Source organism: Pinus tabuliformis, chromosome 9, assembly GCF_031772625.1.
Source record: "Pinus tabuliformis cultivar Carrire ecotype Pingquan chromosome 9, CPIR1, whole genome shotgun sequence".
NCBI lineage: Eukaryota > Viridiplantae > Streptophyta > Pinopsida > Pinales > Pinaceae > Pinus > Pinus tabuliformis.
In genome coordinates, this window is record NC_142307.1 from 32,037,052 (window position 1) to 32,053,632 (window position 16,581).

The window sequence follows — 16,581 nt, forward strand, 5'->3', positions numbered from 1 at the left end:
CTTGCCCGGTGGTGGCATATTGGAGTTCCTGATCTGTTTGGTGGCAGCAGATCGGACTTGCCCGGTGGAGGCATATTGGAGTTCCTGATCTGTTCGGTGGTAATGGATCGAACTTGCCCGGTGGTGGTGCATTGGAGTTCCTGATCTGTTCGGTGGCAGCAGATCGGACTTGCCCGGTGGTGGCGCATTGGAGTTCATGATCTGTTTGGTGGCAGCAGATCGAACTTGCCCGGTGGTGGCTCATTGAAGACTGATTCATCAGAGGATTATAAATTTATCAGTCCAATATGAATAACAGTGATGAATACTCTCTTAAGCCAGAAAAGACATGGTCTATTATCAGGCCAGTAGATTATTTTCTCAGGGAGCAGTGGCTGCTGTTTATTTTGATAGGAATCGCCATCGCATCGACTTTCTTTATCCTTCAGCGTGGTTTTTTGGCTTCTAATGTTAATGAAAATGGAAGGTTTGTGCCCAACAAACCTCATCGGGTTGTTTATGAGACACTTGTTTCTCGGTGTGCTCAGTATCATTCGGGTTCGATGGTGAATTCGAGGGCTAAAGTGCTCCTAGGTTTGAAGAGAAAGTCCCTGCGAGTTGTCGTGACTTGTGGAGCTGACAAGCTCATGACAAGAGGTGACAGTGTTATTGTTGTCGACAATTGATTCACAGGAAGGAAGGAGAATGTTTTGCATCATTTTGGCAATGTTAATCCCATCAGAGTCCGCAGTTGCTATGATGAGGGTAAGAGAACAACCGAAACTCTGACTATGGGAGAAAATGTTGAGGTTCGGATTGCTCGAATTTTCGATACATACGGTCCGCAAATGTGCCGTGATGATGGTCGGGTTGCAAGTAATTTTGTTGCTCAGGCTTTGTGCAAGGAGCCTTTGACAGTCTATGGAAATGGGGAACAGACACGGAGCTACCAGTTCGTTTCTGATCTGGTTGAAGGCCTTATACGACTTATGGAAGGCGAACATGTTGGTCCTTTCAATCTTGGGAATCCTGGGGAATTTACAATGTTAGAACTAGAACAGATTGAAGAAGGAAAGGATGACTCTAACAGTGATTGGCACATTCCATTGCTAATGGAAGAAAACAGTGAGGAAGATGAAGAGCAGGAGCGGAAACAAGAAGAAGAAGTAACAGGAAATGTAATCAATAATGCAAGCCCAGAAAAGGCTGAAATAGACAGATTTGAGGTAAGTCCCCTACCAAGGAGATCAAGTAGGAATACTCGATTATCTTCTAAACTAAAAGACTATGCATTAATTTCAAAGTTTTTAAACATTGTAGAACCTGCAAATTATGAGGAAGCAAGTAAATCTGATGCATGGAGGGTTGCAATGTATGAGGAAATAGAATCAATAAACAGAAACCATACTTGGGATTTGGTTGAATTGCCTGAAGGTAAAACCCCCATAGGATTCAAATGGTTGTATAAACCAAAAATAAATGCAGATGGGAGTATAGAGAAACTTAAAGCTAGATTGGTAGCAAAGGGTTACTCACAGAAAGAGGGAAGAGACTTCGATGACACCTTTGCTCCTGTAGCCAAATTAAACACCATTACAATGCTAATATCCTTAGCAACAAAACACAAATGGTAGCTACACCAGCTAGATGTTAAGTCTGCATTTCTGAATGGTGACTTGAAGAAAGAAATTTATTTAGTACAGCCTGAAGGTTTTGTGAAAAAGGAGCAGGAACATCTTCTATTTCCCCTCTTTTTCCCTCCTCATTTCTATTTAAACCCTAATAGTATGCTCTTCTTCTATCAAGCATTCAAGTTGTCCTGATGATGGATCCCGGTTGGGATTCGAAACGTTGGCAGAAAATGGTTCTTACTGTGGATTCTCCGGTGACTAAGTTGAAAATGATAAACCACAGAGGTCTTAAATCCATAATCTTGTGTGTAAATTGAAAAGGTACTTTATGGTTTAAAACAGGCACCCAGGTCGTGCTATGAGAAAACTGATTCATTTTTTGTTCAACATTGGATCCAGGGTCATAGCATGGAGCAACAAAAAGCAGAGCACGGTAGCTCTGCTTCATCGAGAGAAACTACTGTCAAAAGAGATATGTGTTGAATATTGTAAAACTTGTGATAACATGGCTGATATGTTTACTAAGCCTCTTGGGCGTGTAAAGTTTGAATTGTTTAGAGGGATGCTAGGAGTTCAGGATAATCCTTTCTCCATTAAGGGGGGGAGTTGAAAATAATTAATATTATTTTGTATTAATGGAGAAATGGTTACACAAGTTGTAACGTATCTCCTTAGTTTAGGATTTGTTCCTAGAGTGTAGGAGTGTGGTTGCAACTTCATGATATCTAGTAAAGTACTTAATGATGTAATTGCTCATTTGATGCAAGTAGAGTGAACGGAGAGAGTCTCTTTGTTTGAGTGCAGTCTCCAGGTGCAGTACTCACCTGTGAGCTGTAACTCCTTCTTTTTAATTCAAGTCTGATTTTTATCTCAAACTTGTATAAAAGATTTATGCCTTCCATTTGTGGGCAGCAATTCTTGATCCTGGTGAAAGGAGCTTAAGTTCATCAATTATTGAAGCACAACATAAGGATGATCACAAGGGTGAAAGAACAAGGATTTATACTTGGAGAACTGTCTATCAGTAAAAAAATTATTGTAGGTCACAGTATTGGTGCATGGTGTGCTAGAAGTATTGAAAAGAAGTGAGCAGAGGATTTCATTGAGATGGGTTCTTTCTTTGGCACTAACTCTAACAATTTGTCTCAGTATCCAAAACTAGTGTTGAGCCTTGCTGACGGGTTTGATGGCCAACTCAAAGTGGCTGCCATAGCAAAACTTGCAGCTGAAATATATAGAATAGAACCTGAAATGGGGAATTTCAATACACATGTTGTCAAAACTGTTATTATCATTCCCAAAATGAACCATGCACAATTTAGCCACATCGTCCCTAACAAATCAAGAGGTGCCATTGATGCAAATATTCCAATTGAACAGGCTAGATTTGAGACTACAGAATTTATTGCATCGTTTCTCACTGTGCATATTGAAGGACGGGATGAAACAAGGCAGCTGGCATTTGGAAATTTGAGGAAAGGTGTAAAAAAACAAAACAAAAAAAAACCATGGCCCGTATAATAAATTTTGGGAAGCATATAATGTTGGTGGTCCAGCTAGTCATTATCTTTGAAATGAAGTCCTGCTTGGATGACTTCACTCATCACAATATTGATGTTGCATGCAATTTGCTCAAAACCTGTGGGCGTTTCTTGTATCGTTCACCTGAAACAACCATACGCATGGAAAACATTGTTAGAAATAATGATGCGATTGAAAAATGTGAAAAAGCTTGATGCTCCACACAGTACATTCGTTGAGAATGCTTATTATCTTTGTAAGCCTCCTGAAAAATCTGCCAGGGTTTCTAAAGTTCGGCCTCCTTTGCATCAGTATGTGCAAAAACTTCTTTTTCGGACTATAGAGCATGTTCTCCTTCAACTTCGCAAACTACCTTGGAGTGAATACGAACCATATGTCTTGAAGTGTTTTATGAAGGTTCACAAGGGAAAGTATAGTGAAAGTACACCTTATTGCATCTCTTATGGCAAGCTTAAGTCGTCACCAAGAATCATTGTTGTTGTTGTTGTTAATGAGGTTTTGGAGAAATCAGGCTAGGTCTCAAGCTAAATGACTATGGAATGCAGCAAAAATGTATAGCACACATGCGCCTTCTAAGAGAGCTATACAATTATCGACTTGTTGCTTCATCTGTGATTTTTTGATACTCTTTATTTGGTTCTTTTCTTTGGACATGATACTATAGAGCTTGACACACTAGATCCACCAGAGGACTGTTTTCACATTTGGATGGTGATAACTTGTCTTCAGACATGTGGTCACTTCTTTGATAGAGATTCTTCTAAACATAGGCTTGATAAGTTTCAGATGCTATTGAAAAAGCAGGAGCGTAATGGTTTTCTGAAAAGATGGGCAGTAAAAACATTCTGACACAGAAGGATGCAAACTTGCTTCACATTCTATTGATCCAGTTGCACAAATTCAGCGATTGTTGAGAATTTCAAGGCTTAATATCAGTAGTCAAAGATTGAAACAACAGTAAAAGGGCAGATTTTGTGGAATATGGTTCCACACTTAAAGGAGTAGATCCAGGCACTAACATAGTGGCGACCATACTGGGGAAGAGGTGACAGATCTTCTCCAGGAAAGATCATTCAAGTTGCAGATCTGATCGCTGATGGTGGACAACAGTCAGACACATATGAAGGCTGAAATCATCTACCTAATGACTCCAATGTTCAAGATCCCGAGCTTCAACTTCACTGCAAAAGAATCCAATTTTCAGAATGTTGATGGTAATCACCGATGACAGGGTATGTGGCAAATCCATTATCTAGTGAAATTTTATTTATTTTAAGGGATGAGATAGCAAAATTTCAAATTGATCAGATTTTTTAAACATCATTTCTTCTTAGCTTGAAATCTAGTTGACTCACACCTGAGAATAAATATTGTTTTCTTGGCTTAGTCGTTGAAAGATTAGAAAATGAAATTGAACTATTGGATGTCCAAATTAAATCACATGAATTCCAAGACCCTAAACAATTCTTGGAAATTCTCCCTCCTCCTAAAGAAGAAAAGATAAGGCTACCTTTAGATGGTTGGATGGAAGGATGTTATGATTTATAGCGAGGATGTGACAATCACCAGCGAATAGCATATGTTAATGAGCTGGGGCAGCAGATAGAATCTGGTTTCTATGATCCTATAGCTACATATATGGAATATATTTTTAAGTTGAAAGAAAAACCATGTTGCCTATTACAGAGCCAGAGGTACTATGGGTATATGTTGCTGGTAGGATTTCCAACTATGTTCTGGTTCAAACACTATCAAACAAATGCATCTTTGTCATAGTTACTTGACTAGTTACTCTAGCATTACAATATCACTTGATCTATTGATTTGGTTGCAAAGTAGGGTAGGAATGTGCATAAATAAGCTTCCAAAGGCAACATTTCAGTCTCCAGTATTTGTTATGTACAGTTTGCAGTATGTGTATGTTTGGATTGGTATGAGTTGTTTTGAGTTTGCAACTGGTTGACGTATTGCCCAATGGATGAGGCACTTGGTCTATAGTGTTCTTGACACCTCCAAGGAGTTCCCATCCCCAATGGAGCCAATGTTAGAGTCGATCTTGGTAGCCTGTCACCAGGGATCAACATGAGCTCTTACTATGTTTGGTTTGGTTAGATGTTTTTCACATGATAATCATCACAAAACATGTCATAAGTCTATTCATTAGGAGCAGCTTGGAAAGAGCTTTCCAACAGTATATTACACTCCAAACACCAGCTCCCAGATCAAAAGATATGACCAAATGAGTGATTGGCTCAAAGACCCTCCCGTGCAGCAGTTCAGGTATTGAAATATCCAGAGGAAGATAGGAAATATCAATGTCTAGTTTTGTGACTAGACTGTGATAGAAAAGAAGAGAACATAGCATTTGAGGTATTTTGTCGTGCTGCTAATCCTCATCTCAACATATGGCGAGCTTGTTTCTCTGCTTTGATTCAAAGAGATATCCTATGCAGATGACATTGTACATCGTTGACAGGGATATTGTTGGTGAAAATTTTATAGCTGCTAGTCTCATTTAGATGTTCATTTAGTATTTGCTGTCATCCTTACTTACTGTCATTCATCAGCTTGTGTCTATATGCCTACCTAAATTCGCTTAGAGAAGGAGCTTATTGGGTGGTGTTGTAAGCTTTTCCAAGAGAAAATCATGGAACTCTGTTGTGAGCATGTAACTGCATTACCGTTCATCTACAAGTGTAAACACAGATTTTGAGAGCTCGTTTCCTTATATGCTAGACCCACTTTTGCAGTGACTGCAATAGTGTGCTATTGTGTGGTTGGTGCAACAGTGGAGCTTGGAGGTATGAACAGGGGAGGATGCATTTGGGTTGAAATTGATCATGGGAAACTGTGGTACACGAGAGGAGTTTGATGTCACCAGTATTGTTCCCATAGCCAAACCAAGCACGTTCCAGACATAGCCTGTACTATTAGCACAACAAGAACATCAACGCAAGAAAGAAAAACAAGACACATCTCCTGCAATAGGCATAATCCCACCTTGGTTAAGAGACTATCCTTGTCTTCAACAGATCTGAGCAATCCATCAACTCCCAGGGCTGTAGAAGACCTGAGACAGGACTTTGGATCCAACGTGCTGGTTTTCACATTGTTTCAACTGGAGGTCATCACCAAAATTTTCCGTTTTGAATATATTTTGGTGGAAGGAGGCTTTGGAACTATATATAAAGGTTATGTAGATGAGAATGTCGGAGCAGGACTCAACCCTCGACCAAGGAAAATTTTAAGGATGGAAAATTTTCTTGAAGTTTAAAACATTGGCGAATCTCACTAATCCCTAATATGCAAATTATAAATGTTTATTGATATATTTGTAAAATTAATCAAATTTATAATTATTTTATATATAGTCTCTCTATAATGTTGGCGATTTTTAAGGTAAAATAATTTTATATTCTAAAATTTGGGCGAATCGTCTTTTATAAAATTGGAAATTGGCGAATCTTTTTTGTGGAAAAATCATGGAAAATTAGCCCACTGGGCGAACATTAGCCCCTAAAATTTTCCATGCCCTCGACCTATTGCAGCGAAGGTTGTCAACAAAAATGGTTTCAAGGCCACAGGGAATGGCTGACAGAATTTATTTTTCTGGGACAGCTGAGTCATCCCCATTTGGTTAAACTGATAGGTTACTGTTGCATGGACGACCATATATTGTTGGTTTACGAGTTCATGTTTCTTGGTAGTCTCGAGAATCATCTATTTTGGAAGGCATCTATTCCTTTTCCTTGGTCTACAAGGATGATGTTTACACTTGGGGATGCCAAAGGACTTGCTTTTCTTCATGGAGCAGAGAAACAAGTTATCTATAGAGATTTCAGAACATCCAACATTTTATTGGATTAGGATTATATAGCTAAGCTATCTGATTTTGGACTTGCAAAGGATGGACCGTAGGGAGATGAAACTCATGTTTCGACACGGTTCATGGGGAAATATGGTCATGTAGCTCCAGAGGCAAAAGAAGGCAGAAGAGGCTCACAAAGAGCCATGCAGAGACCAGGAGGGCTGATGCAGTTGGCCAAGGGAGCAAATCAGCCTTCCCGGGATTGCGCAGAGTCTAGAGGCTCAGTTCTTCAGTTGCTGGGGCATAGGAAGTTGTGGACAGATTGTGAAGAGTGAAGCTGGTGGGGTGTTGTTGTTGTTGAGGCAGAATAGTACCTAACGAGACAGAACCAAGTTAGAGGGAGTGGCTACCTAGGTGGATTTCTAGCCAAGAAATCCATATCAGTATTGCAGGAGCATAGGAGATCGGAGAGGTGCGACTCGACGATTGGTAGGCGGATTTCCAGGAGGGAAATCGAGACTCAGAGGGAGTCTAACAGAGAACTTCCAGGAGGGAAGTAGAGACTCGAAGGGAGTCGAAGAAAGAACTTCCAGGAGGGAAGTAGAGACTCAGAGGAGTCAAAAGGAAGAGCAGAGAGATGGCCATGAATGAACTGATGGATTAGGATAGGCTAGACGGGGCGTCCAACTTTGTCATCTGGAAGGCCAGGATCCTATCTGTTCTAGATAGACATCGCATCAAGGCCTTCACCTTGAGAACTGTGGCTATCCCATTCGACCCAGCTGATAACGAAAAGTATGAGGATGTGATGGCCAAGGTGAAATGCATAATCCTTGATGGGGTCAAGGATCATGTGGTCCAGCATATTACCGAGAAGGAGATGGCAAAGGAAATGTGGGATACCTTGAAGACATTGTATCAAGGCACTTCCGTGCAAAGGAAGATGCTACTGGAGAATTAGTTCCGGTCGTACTAGATGCATAAGGGGGAGCAAGTAGATCACTTCCTCAGCAGGTTGCAGGAGATCCGAGACCAACTGACTTCCATATGGGCCACGCCGGATCAGGAGTTGATGGTGAGGACCGCCCTAAACCCAGTCTCTGAGGAGTGGGAGACATTTTTCCAGAGCATTTTGGGCAGAGCGAATCTTCTAGATTGGGAAGAATTGTGGGTAGCTTTTCTCCAAGAAGAGATCAGATGGTTGACCAAGATGGGAAGTAGTAGCAAAGGAGCCTGGGTCAAGAAAGAGGAGGAAGAGGATGCAGCCCTGGCATCTGCGCCGGAGCAGGGGAAGAGGAAGAAAAAGGACATCTCCAAGATAAAGTGCTTCAACTGTGGGGAGTTGGGCCATTATGCAAACTAGTGTTCGAGGAAGAAGAATAAGGGAGAGGTGTCTGACTCCAAGGCAACACCAACGAAGGCAGATAAGGAGGTAGAGGATGATGACGATTGTGCCATGAGTGCTCATGTAGCTCTAAGGAAGAGGTGGGGCGACATCGCGCTGTAGTCAGGAGGACTACAGGTGATGAGGGGCAGGATCCTTGAGGTACCCAAACTCTTGGATCATATATGACTATAGGAGCCCAAAGTGACAGTAGCAGGATGGTGGATGTCGGTAGAAGCGGATGCGGATGAAGCAACTGAGAGTGCTAGAGTGCAGTAGTCCCAGGTAGCGCAGAGAGGGTTGCAGCAGTGCGAGAGGCACAAAGGAGGTTGCAGCAGTGCAGGATGGCATAGCGAGGTTTGCAGCTCTGCGAGAAGCACAAAGTTGTTGCAGCAGTGCAGAGGCAGCAGAGGGAACACAGTATAGTGGCAGAGAGAGTTTCAGCATCAGGAGGGTTTTCGGCCTGAAAAGGATGTCAGTAGTTAGGTGGATCAGTTACTTACTTCTCTGTAACTGAGTTGTAGTGCAACAATAGCAGTGGTAGTACTATGGGCAGCACAATGCAACATGATGAGAGAGAACTGCAGTGCAGATGCAATGTTGGGAGAAAGGCCAGCAACAGCGCCGATGCAAAGGGAGCTATTGTACAGATGTAGCAGTGGCAGTGGTAGGGCCATGGGTAGTAGTACAGGATGCAGCAATGCAGAGGATGTTGGGTAGGGAGGCCAAGCATCAACACAGGTACCGATGCTGGATAATCAGCGTGATGCTCAGTGGTGGAGTATTAGTAGAGCACATTCCTCGCTAAGAGGGAGTGTTGATTTGGGGTAGCATCAAATGTGCTCTAGCCATGAATATTGGTGGAGAGGCTAAAGCACATGAGATCTCCAAGACCCAGAAATGGTTTGGGGAAATTTTTCCCTGTGAAGGAGATATTAAAACAATTAATATTTTTAATGGGTTCCTAAGTCTAAACTAAGGAAAATAAAAATATTAATGGGTATTAATATAAAACTGGGATAGAAGGTTCTAAATGACATGGATCAAGCCAAATTTAATTTTAGCCGTTGATTAGAGATGTATCTTGGCTGTTGAAGACTCAACAGAAAAAATATAAGAGGCTTGAGGGTCAGTTGGAAAAACACTAGATTGATCAGTCAGTTTGATTTTCTACAGTAGGGTTTGCTAAGAGAAATTGAACTAGTGATTAGAGTTGCAGCGAGGGGTAGTGAGTACGAGGCAGAGAGAAAGAGATAGTGTCCCTAGAATAGCGCACAAGTAGAGAGGTAGACGCAGAGCTAGAGGAAGCCACACAAAGGCTAGTAGTGACTATGCAGAGGCCAAAAGGGCCTGCGTCATCCACGCAGAGGCTTCAGGAGTGACGCAAAGAGACAAAGAGGCTGCACAGAGCCTCAGAGGGCTGACGTAGAGGGTTTTAGGCTGATGCAGAGGCCAGGAGGGCTAACGCAGTGCTTCAGATTGTGTTGGAGAGGGTTTCGTGGGGCAGACTTTCAGGATATCTGCTTCTGAAGAGAGGATTATTTCCAGATTTTTTATCTTTGTCAGGTGAGCCAGTTTGGCACCCAGTCTACTCAAGAAAAGCTGCGTAATAATAAAACCCTTAGAACTACTGCACTAGTTTGCCCAAGTTGGGTTTTTCCAGGGACGATTGTCCAAAAATAACAGTGTCTCTTGTGTATTTGTCTATTATTTTCAGTTGTTGATTTGTAGATGGTTGAGACCGCATTAGTGTTTATTTTCAGTATTTATATGGTTAAATAACTTGTTGAGTAATAAACAAGTAGGAGAAATAAACCAGATAATGCAGGAAGAATTTCTAACGTGTTAGACTTAGAAATTTCAACAAGTAACATACAACATATTGAGTCTCATGCTTCATCAATCTTGAAGTTTCAAGCTTTCAAAATTCAATATATAACATTTATCATCATTGATGACCAAAGTTGTACTTGTAAGCTAAGTGTAACCATTACAACAAAGAATATCTAACATGAAATAAAATGTTATAAAATGAAATGAAATGAAACAACTTTCAACTTTCACGAAGCATTCTATTCATAATTCATTACCAATGAGTTATAATTGCCAACTTCAAACTTCAAACTTAAATTTTCATATATTGTTAAGAAAAAATATCATAATAAATATGAAAGAGTCAACAGTTATAAAAAGCACTAGAAACTAGAAAAGACAAGTAAATCTATTATCTATTGCTAATGCTTGGGCCTCTTGCTGCCATGAGAAATGTCTAATTTTATAGTCTTGTTGGAAAATCAAGATCTTTGTCATTAGTATCACTCTCTAAGCATTAATATGCAGAGATATCTTTGTCATTACCTCTAAATTTGTATAGGGATCTTTGTCATTAATATCACCCTCTAAGCATTAACATAATATAGAAAAACCGTAGCATGTCAAGTCAAGATTTTGTTTGAGTGATGGGTACATTTTTAGTAGGGTCATGATAGTGGAGTTCGACAACCAATTTCACTAACATCAAGGTACACAGAGGGATTGGTGCTCTTAATTAAATACAAGTTCCATACCCTAATACATGACAAAATCCAATGGAAACATTGCAATCCCCCCAATCCTGAAAAACTGATAAGTCTGCTGGATTTTGAATGAGATATGAACTTCTACTTTCTCCATATGAAATCCAATGAGGTTCGAACCACTCTCAAACATCCTGAGTCATTTCATGGTAATGTTAAAAATTTAAATAATTCACTTACTTTAAGAATTTAACATTAACATGAATCACATATCAATACTAGAGCCATAGGTTTGATCATTAGGCTGCCCCACTCAAAAAATATTTGTTTCTTTGAAAAAAATTGCATTTGAAATGTTATTGAAAAAAAAAATTGCAAAAAAGGCTAGGGAGCGAAAATTTCGCTCCCTGGGTCACTCCGGAAATTCGCTCCCTACGGAAGCGATTTCAGGAGCGCACTCCCAAGGTCACTCCTGAAGGGAGCCGCTCCCCCGTAACTTTGCTCCAGATCTTCAAGAGCTAATAAGGAGAGTTCCATAATTTTGAGCTCAAAACCAGAACAAAGGATCTGCAACTCTTCAAATACTCAGCATAACTACCTCAATCTTTGAATAAAAAAGGAGTTAACCACATGAGCACTCTGATACCATAATCGGAAATCACAGGTGGGCTATTCACAAGATGAATGCCACAGAGGAATAAATCATATTGACAAAAATTGAGACACCAAATTTATGTGGTAAAACGCTCAAAGAGAGAAACACCCACGAAGCAACATAAAAGTTGTATCATTGCTCATGAAATGAAATATGGACACACAGAAATATACTCTGTTTTGCATCTGTTTATCTAGATTATATTCCAAAACTAGGCCAAAGCCTTACATTTATAGATACTAGCTTGTGCAACTAAGGTGGACCCAACCCTTAGGCAAACCTTGGGTCCACTTGCAACTATCTACAAATCTAGGGTTGTGCCCATATGAAGTGGCATGACTCCCAAGAACCTAAAATGCAAGTGAGGGCCCCAACATAAGCAAAATACCAAGCATTGAAATTTGACTGCAATACATGGAGTAGTCAGCTCTCCCAAAAATACACAGGTTTTGTTGAAATAGAACAACCACCCTAGTTCTTCAAGACATAATAATGTGAGCTCCACAAGTCTGACATCAAAACCAAAAGGAGGGATCTGAAGCTCTTCAAATACCCAACATAACTAGCTTGATCTTTGATCGAGGAGTGAACCTCACAAGCACTTTGATACCATATTGGGAAATCACCAGTGGGTTACTCACAAGGATGGATACCACTTAGGAATAACTCATGCTGAACATAAACTAAGACACTGAGATTTACATGGTAAAACCCTAAAAATGAGACATCCTTGAAGCAATAGAAAAGTTGTACTACTGCTCAAGAAATAAATGGCTATATCCAGTACTATACTTTACTCTTCATCATGCAAGACAAGTGACCATCCATGATCTTTAAATAGAGATCATGGACCAATTATGTGATAAGACATAGATCAGTTGTCATAAATACCTCGAACATGAGCACCATTGGAGCATCTATGCATGAGATAGAATGGTGACCATTGGATAACCAAAGCACACATGACTATAGTTAAGACCAAGGTGGTCTTAAGCAACTCCTAAGGTCTAATATCCTAATATCCCCCCTTAAAAACAACTTGGGATAGGACTGATCAACCTTCCCTTTTCCCAGAGCAAACTGTTACGGGCAATGTGGTTTGGAAGGAGGAATTTGACCCCTCCGATGACCTGACAAAACTGTCGCAGTATGCGGGAGCCTATTCGGCAGCGACAATTGATAAGGCATCGGAGGTAAGTCTTCTACTAAAAACCAAGGATCAAGAGATTTTCTCATTACAGGCAGAGTTAGCTGAGACAAAGCAGAAGGCAGAGTAGGCAGAGCAGCAATTGTTGATGCAACAACAATTAAATGGTCAACTAACTCAACAATTGCAAGCAGAAAAGAAAAGGATCGACCAAAGCGCGATCCAGAAACAGAAGGAATTATCAGAGGCATTGGCACAATTAAAGGCAGCAAATGAGCAAATGATGAAAACAAAAGATGAGCAAATTGCTCAATTGTCATCACAACTCGAAGAAATAAAGGGTGTTCCACAAGTGGCTGAATTTAGAGCAGAAGCATTGCAAATAAACACTGCATTAATATCCCAAATTAAGCTTCTGTGTCAACAAATCGCCCAGGCAGAGCCACTGTGTGAATTAACGGCATCCATAAATAAGCAAGTAGAGAAGGCCAGAACTGAATTGGATCAAGCCGAAGAAACCATAGCTGCATTTCTTGATTGGCAGGATTCTGATCAAGGACAAGCGGCAAATTTGCCCAGGATCCTGGAACCACATAAAGATATACTCTTCACAGAATGGCAGTCCCAGTTAATGAAAGCAGAGAGGGCGGCTTCAAGATGTAAATCAACTTCTAGCAATTTAGTTGAACTAGTTAATAACACTCTCTACTTATCAAATATGATTTCCCAATGTACACCAGGAAAGTTGACAACTATGAAAACATTGGAGCAATCATGTTATCCAGATTTAGAAGAGAAGGGGAGATTAATCGCTGGGATTAACAGTTTAACCTGGGACACGTATTGGTTCTTCCTGGTCAAGCCACATACACAGAGAGCTGCCCTTAAGTGCCTAACAGATGCAATCGGGTATATTATTCCCGATATTGAGGATGCCACCTATGCCGCCTAGCTCAGCTCGCGCCTCAACAAACCACCTAAAGTAGAGCCAATGCTTGTGATAAGTCAGCTCAGATATAAAGGCAAGCAGCCTACTTGATGAATCATGCCGCCGACTACCAGATCGCTGAAGAAAATCAGATCAAGATCGATTGATACCAATTAAATAGGATTTCTGTTTTATAGATAGATAGATTAGTTAAGTATTTATAGACCCTTTCATTGTTTTGGAATGGGTCATAAAGTTTTGTACCAGACTTAAAGACTGAAGTTTGCACTACTGTGCTTCAGTCAATATTCTTTTATGAAACTGGACCAGTTGTTCTTAATTCGACAAGGAAGCTTTTTATGCAATTGTGCACTATTGTCTTTGTTGAAAATGTTTCTGCGTTGAAGGAATAATTACAAGTAGCGATTGATATTGGGAGTGTCAAGCAGCTCATATGGTATTTCTATCTATGTCTGAATTCATTCCTTTCATATGAATTGTTATGTGATTATCTTTGCTATTATTGATTATATGCATGCGCTGTAACAACAGATCTATATTCCTTCCACTATTGGATGTTTTATGATGTGCCTTTATTTTAATCATGTATATGTCAATGATATAAATGATAAGTGTGGTAATATCGCTTTAATCACTTTGCTTAACTATTTAAGCATAGTAATCATGAATGAAATGATGTCCATGTCTGTTAAATGGAGTCATCTATATGCCTGTTTATAGACACAGATCATCAAGCGCTGCACTTTAAAGTTCAATAAGTTCCCGGGATAGGTCATAGTTCTTGTATTCTTGTTAATAGTTTTAGTTATTCGCTCATCGCTAGCTTAGTTTATAAATCATTCACTCATCCCGTTTATCTACTTTTGGGAAACTGGTCCCATTATCCCCAGTCGGAGCCACTATTCCAAACGGAAAAGGAGCTGTACTAAGGTCCGGACCGGGTGGTTATCCCCGATGTTGTTGCAGCGATTTTCAAGGCATCAACATTTTTGGCGCTAGAAGGAGGGCCTGACTGTGAATGGCACATAAACCAAAATCTATAAGCCATTCTAAGAGTAATTCTCCCTCCAAATCCCCTCAAGATTCTCATTCGCATGCTGGTTCTCCAGTATCCAAACAAGAAGAAAAGGAATCAACTACCACTGCTCAAACCCATCATACTCCAGAACAATTACGTCTTGAATAACCTAAATTCCAGTCTCTTATCCACAAACTTCAGAGCTTCTCGATTTCACCACAGAAATCTGAGGTATCACAAAGCAGTGTGACTTCGCAGTTCAATTTACCTCACCCTCTCACCAGACTTCAGAGCGAAAAGCTCGGAATTGAACCCACTGAGTTCCCTTTACCCAAAAGGAAAAAGGCGAAGAAATATAATGGAGGATCTGACAGTGAAGAGCTTTCATCCACATCCTCCATTGCATCTTCCCCTCTGCAAAGTCAACCATCCACTTCCCCATTACATATTGTTGTTCACCAGGGATTAGGAGCTTCAACATCCCAACCTGCTCACTCCTCAACATTATTTCCTTCCCAGACATCTGGAGTCCCAACAGTAGTACCAAATACTACTGTTATTATAATGGCAGATCCATGGACCAGACCTGGTGCAATCAATATGCCTGCACCATTGCATCCATTACCAGATGCTCCTGAAAAATGGCTACCCAAGTTTAATCCAGATGATGGGACCCAGGCTGAGGAACACATTAACAATTTCATGTTGGCAGTCAACTTGAAAGGAGTAACAGAACAAGATGTTGTTGTTAGACTTTTTCCTTACACCTTGCAGGGATCAGCAGGATCCTGGTATTTTTCTCTACCAACTGGTTCCATTACCAGTTGGAACACTTGCCAAGAACAGTTTCTTACCAAATATGGAGATGATAGGTCTCTGGCTACCCTAATAAATGACCTCTCCAATCTTAGGATAGAGCATAGGGAACCAATTAAGGAATTTAATGCTCAATTTAATAAACTCCTGAATAAAATCCCGACAGCCTCCAAACCAAGTGAACAAATTCGAAGCGAATGGTATATAACAGCCCTGCCTGCCAATATAGCCATTTTTGTAGATAGAGCTGGGAAACCTACCTTAGCCGAAAACATGAAAGAAGCGCTTGCTGTGGAGAAACGTATCAATGCTCTAGAAAAGAAAGCTGCCCTGGAAGACAGAAAAGCCAAAAAAGCCTCTTTTAAAGATGACTCAAGAAAGAAAATCTCAAAAGACCCCTATGACATGGAGGGTTTGCAAAAATTCCTAAAAACTTTATCAAATGAAATGGTTGAAATAAAGAAACAGGTAGCCGAGACCTCAACCAAAAGACCCTTTAGGACTTATAAGAAAAATGAATCAAAGCCACCAAATGTCATATCTAATGCTGATTCAGAGCAAGAAGAAGAGGAAGAGGAAACGATTTCACCAACTAGCGATGAAGAAGAAGAAGTAGAATGTCATGGAATGTGGGATTTTATACTCCCCAACTCCGATTCCGATAATGAAGAGGAAGCGTTCCCGGTCACTACTAGGAGTAAAAGTGCTTCCGAACCTGTTCAGGCAACGTCAAAGAAAAGGAGTGCAGGTGCTGCTACAACCAAAGAAAAAATACCTGCAAAGAAATCACCTGCAGCAGTTCCCCAAAACTAGCCTTCAACTTCTAATATTCCTTCAATATCCAAAACATTAGTGGTATCAGATTCAATGGAATACAACATTGTTGATGACATGAAGAAAACTAAGGCAAACATTACTATGTTTGAACTTAGTAAATTAAAACATCAACAGAAATTGCTCCTCAAAGAACTGAATGTTGTTCCTTCTACACCTCTTCCCAGTGCAAAAGCTGCTAATGATTCAGGCCAACCCCCTCCCGGTATGGTTGAAGCTACCGATTCAGTTTTGGTTGGCGATAGATCAAATTCTCATACCCCACCTTTCCTATTGACCTATGAGATTTACAACAGAAACCT

At 40.4% G+C, this 16,581-nt stretch overlaps 1 protein-coding gene and 1 pseudogene across 1 annotated transcript; both read left to right on the top strand.

The window, feature by feature from the left end:
* The first annotated feature begins 287 nt into the window (after window positions 1-287).
* Window positions 288-665, top strand: LOC149146958 (UDP-glucuronic acid decarboxylase 1-like). The gene has a single exon (XM_089441677.1). It carries the CDS (start codon window positions 288-290, stop codon window positions 663-665), a length of 378 nt encoding a protein of 125 aa, XP_089297803.1.
* A 6,015-nt stretch (window positions 666-6,680) lies between these two features.
* LOC149146959 (putative serine/threonine-protein kinase PBL8 pseudogene) overlaps window positions 6,681-16,581 on the top strand; it is a 142,789-nt pseudogene continuing 132,888 nt past the window's right edge.

Coding starts and splice junctions, on each gene's coding strand:
- LOC149146958 (XM_089441677.1), top strand. CDS start 288: ATGAATAACAGTGATGAATACTCTCTTAAGCCAGAAAAGACATGGTCT.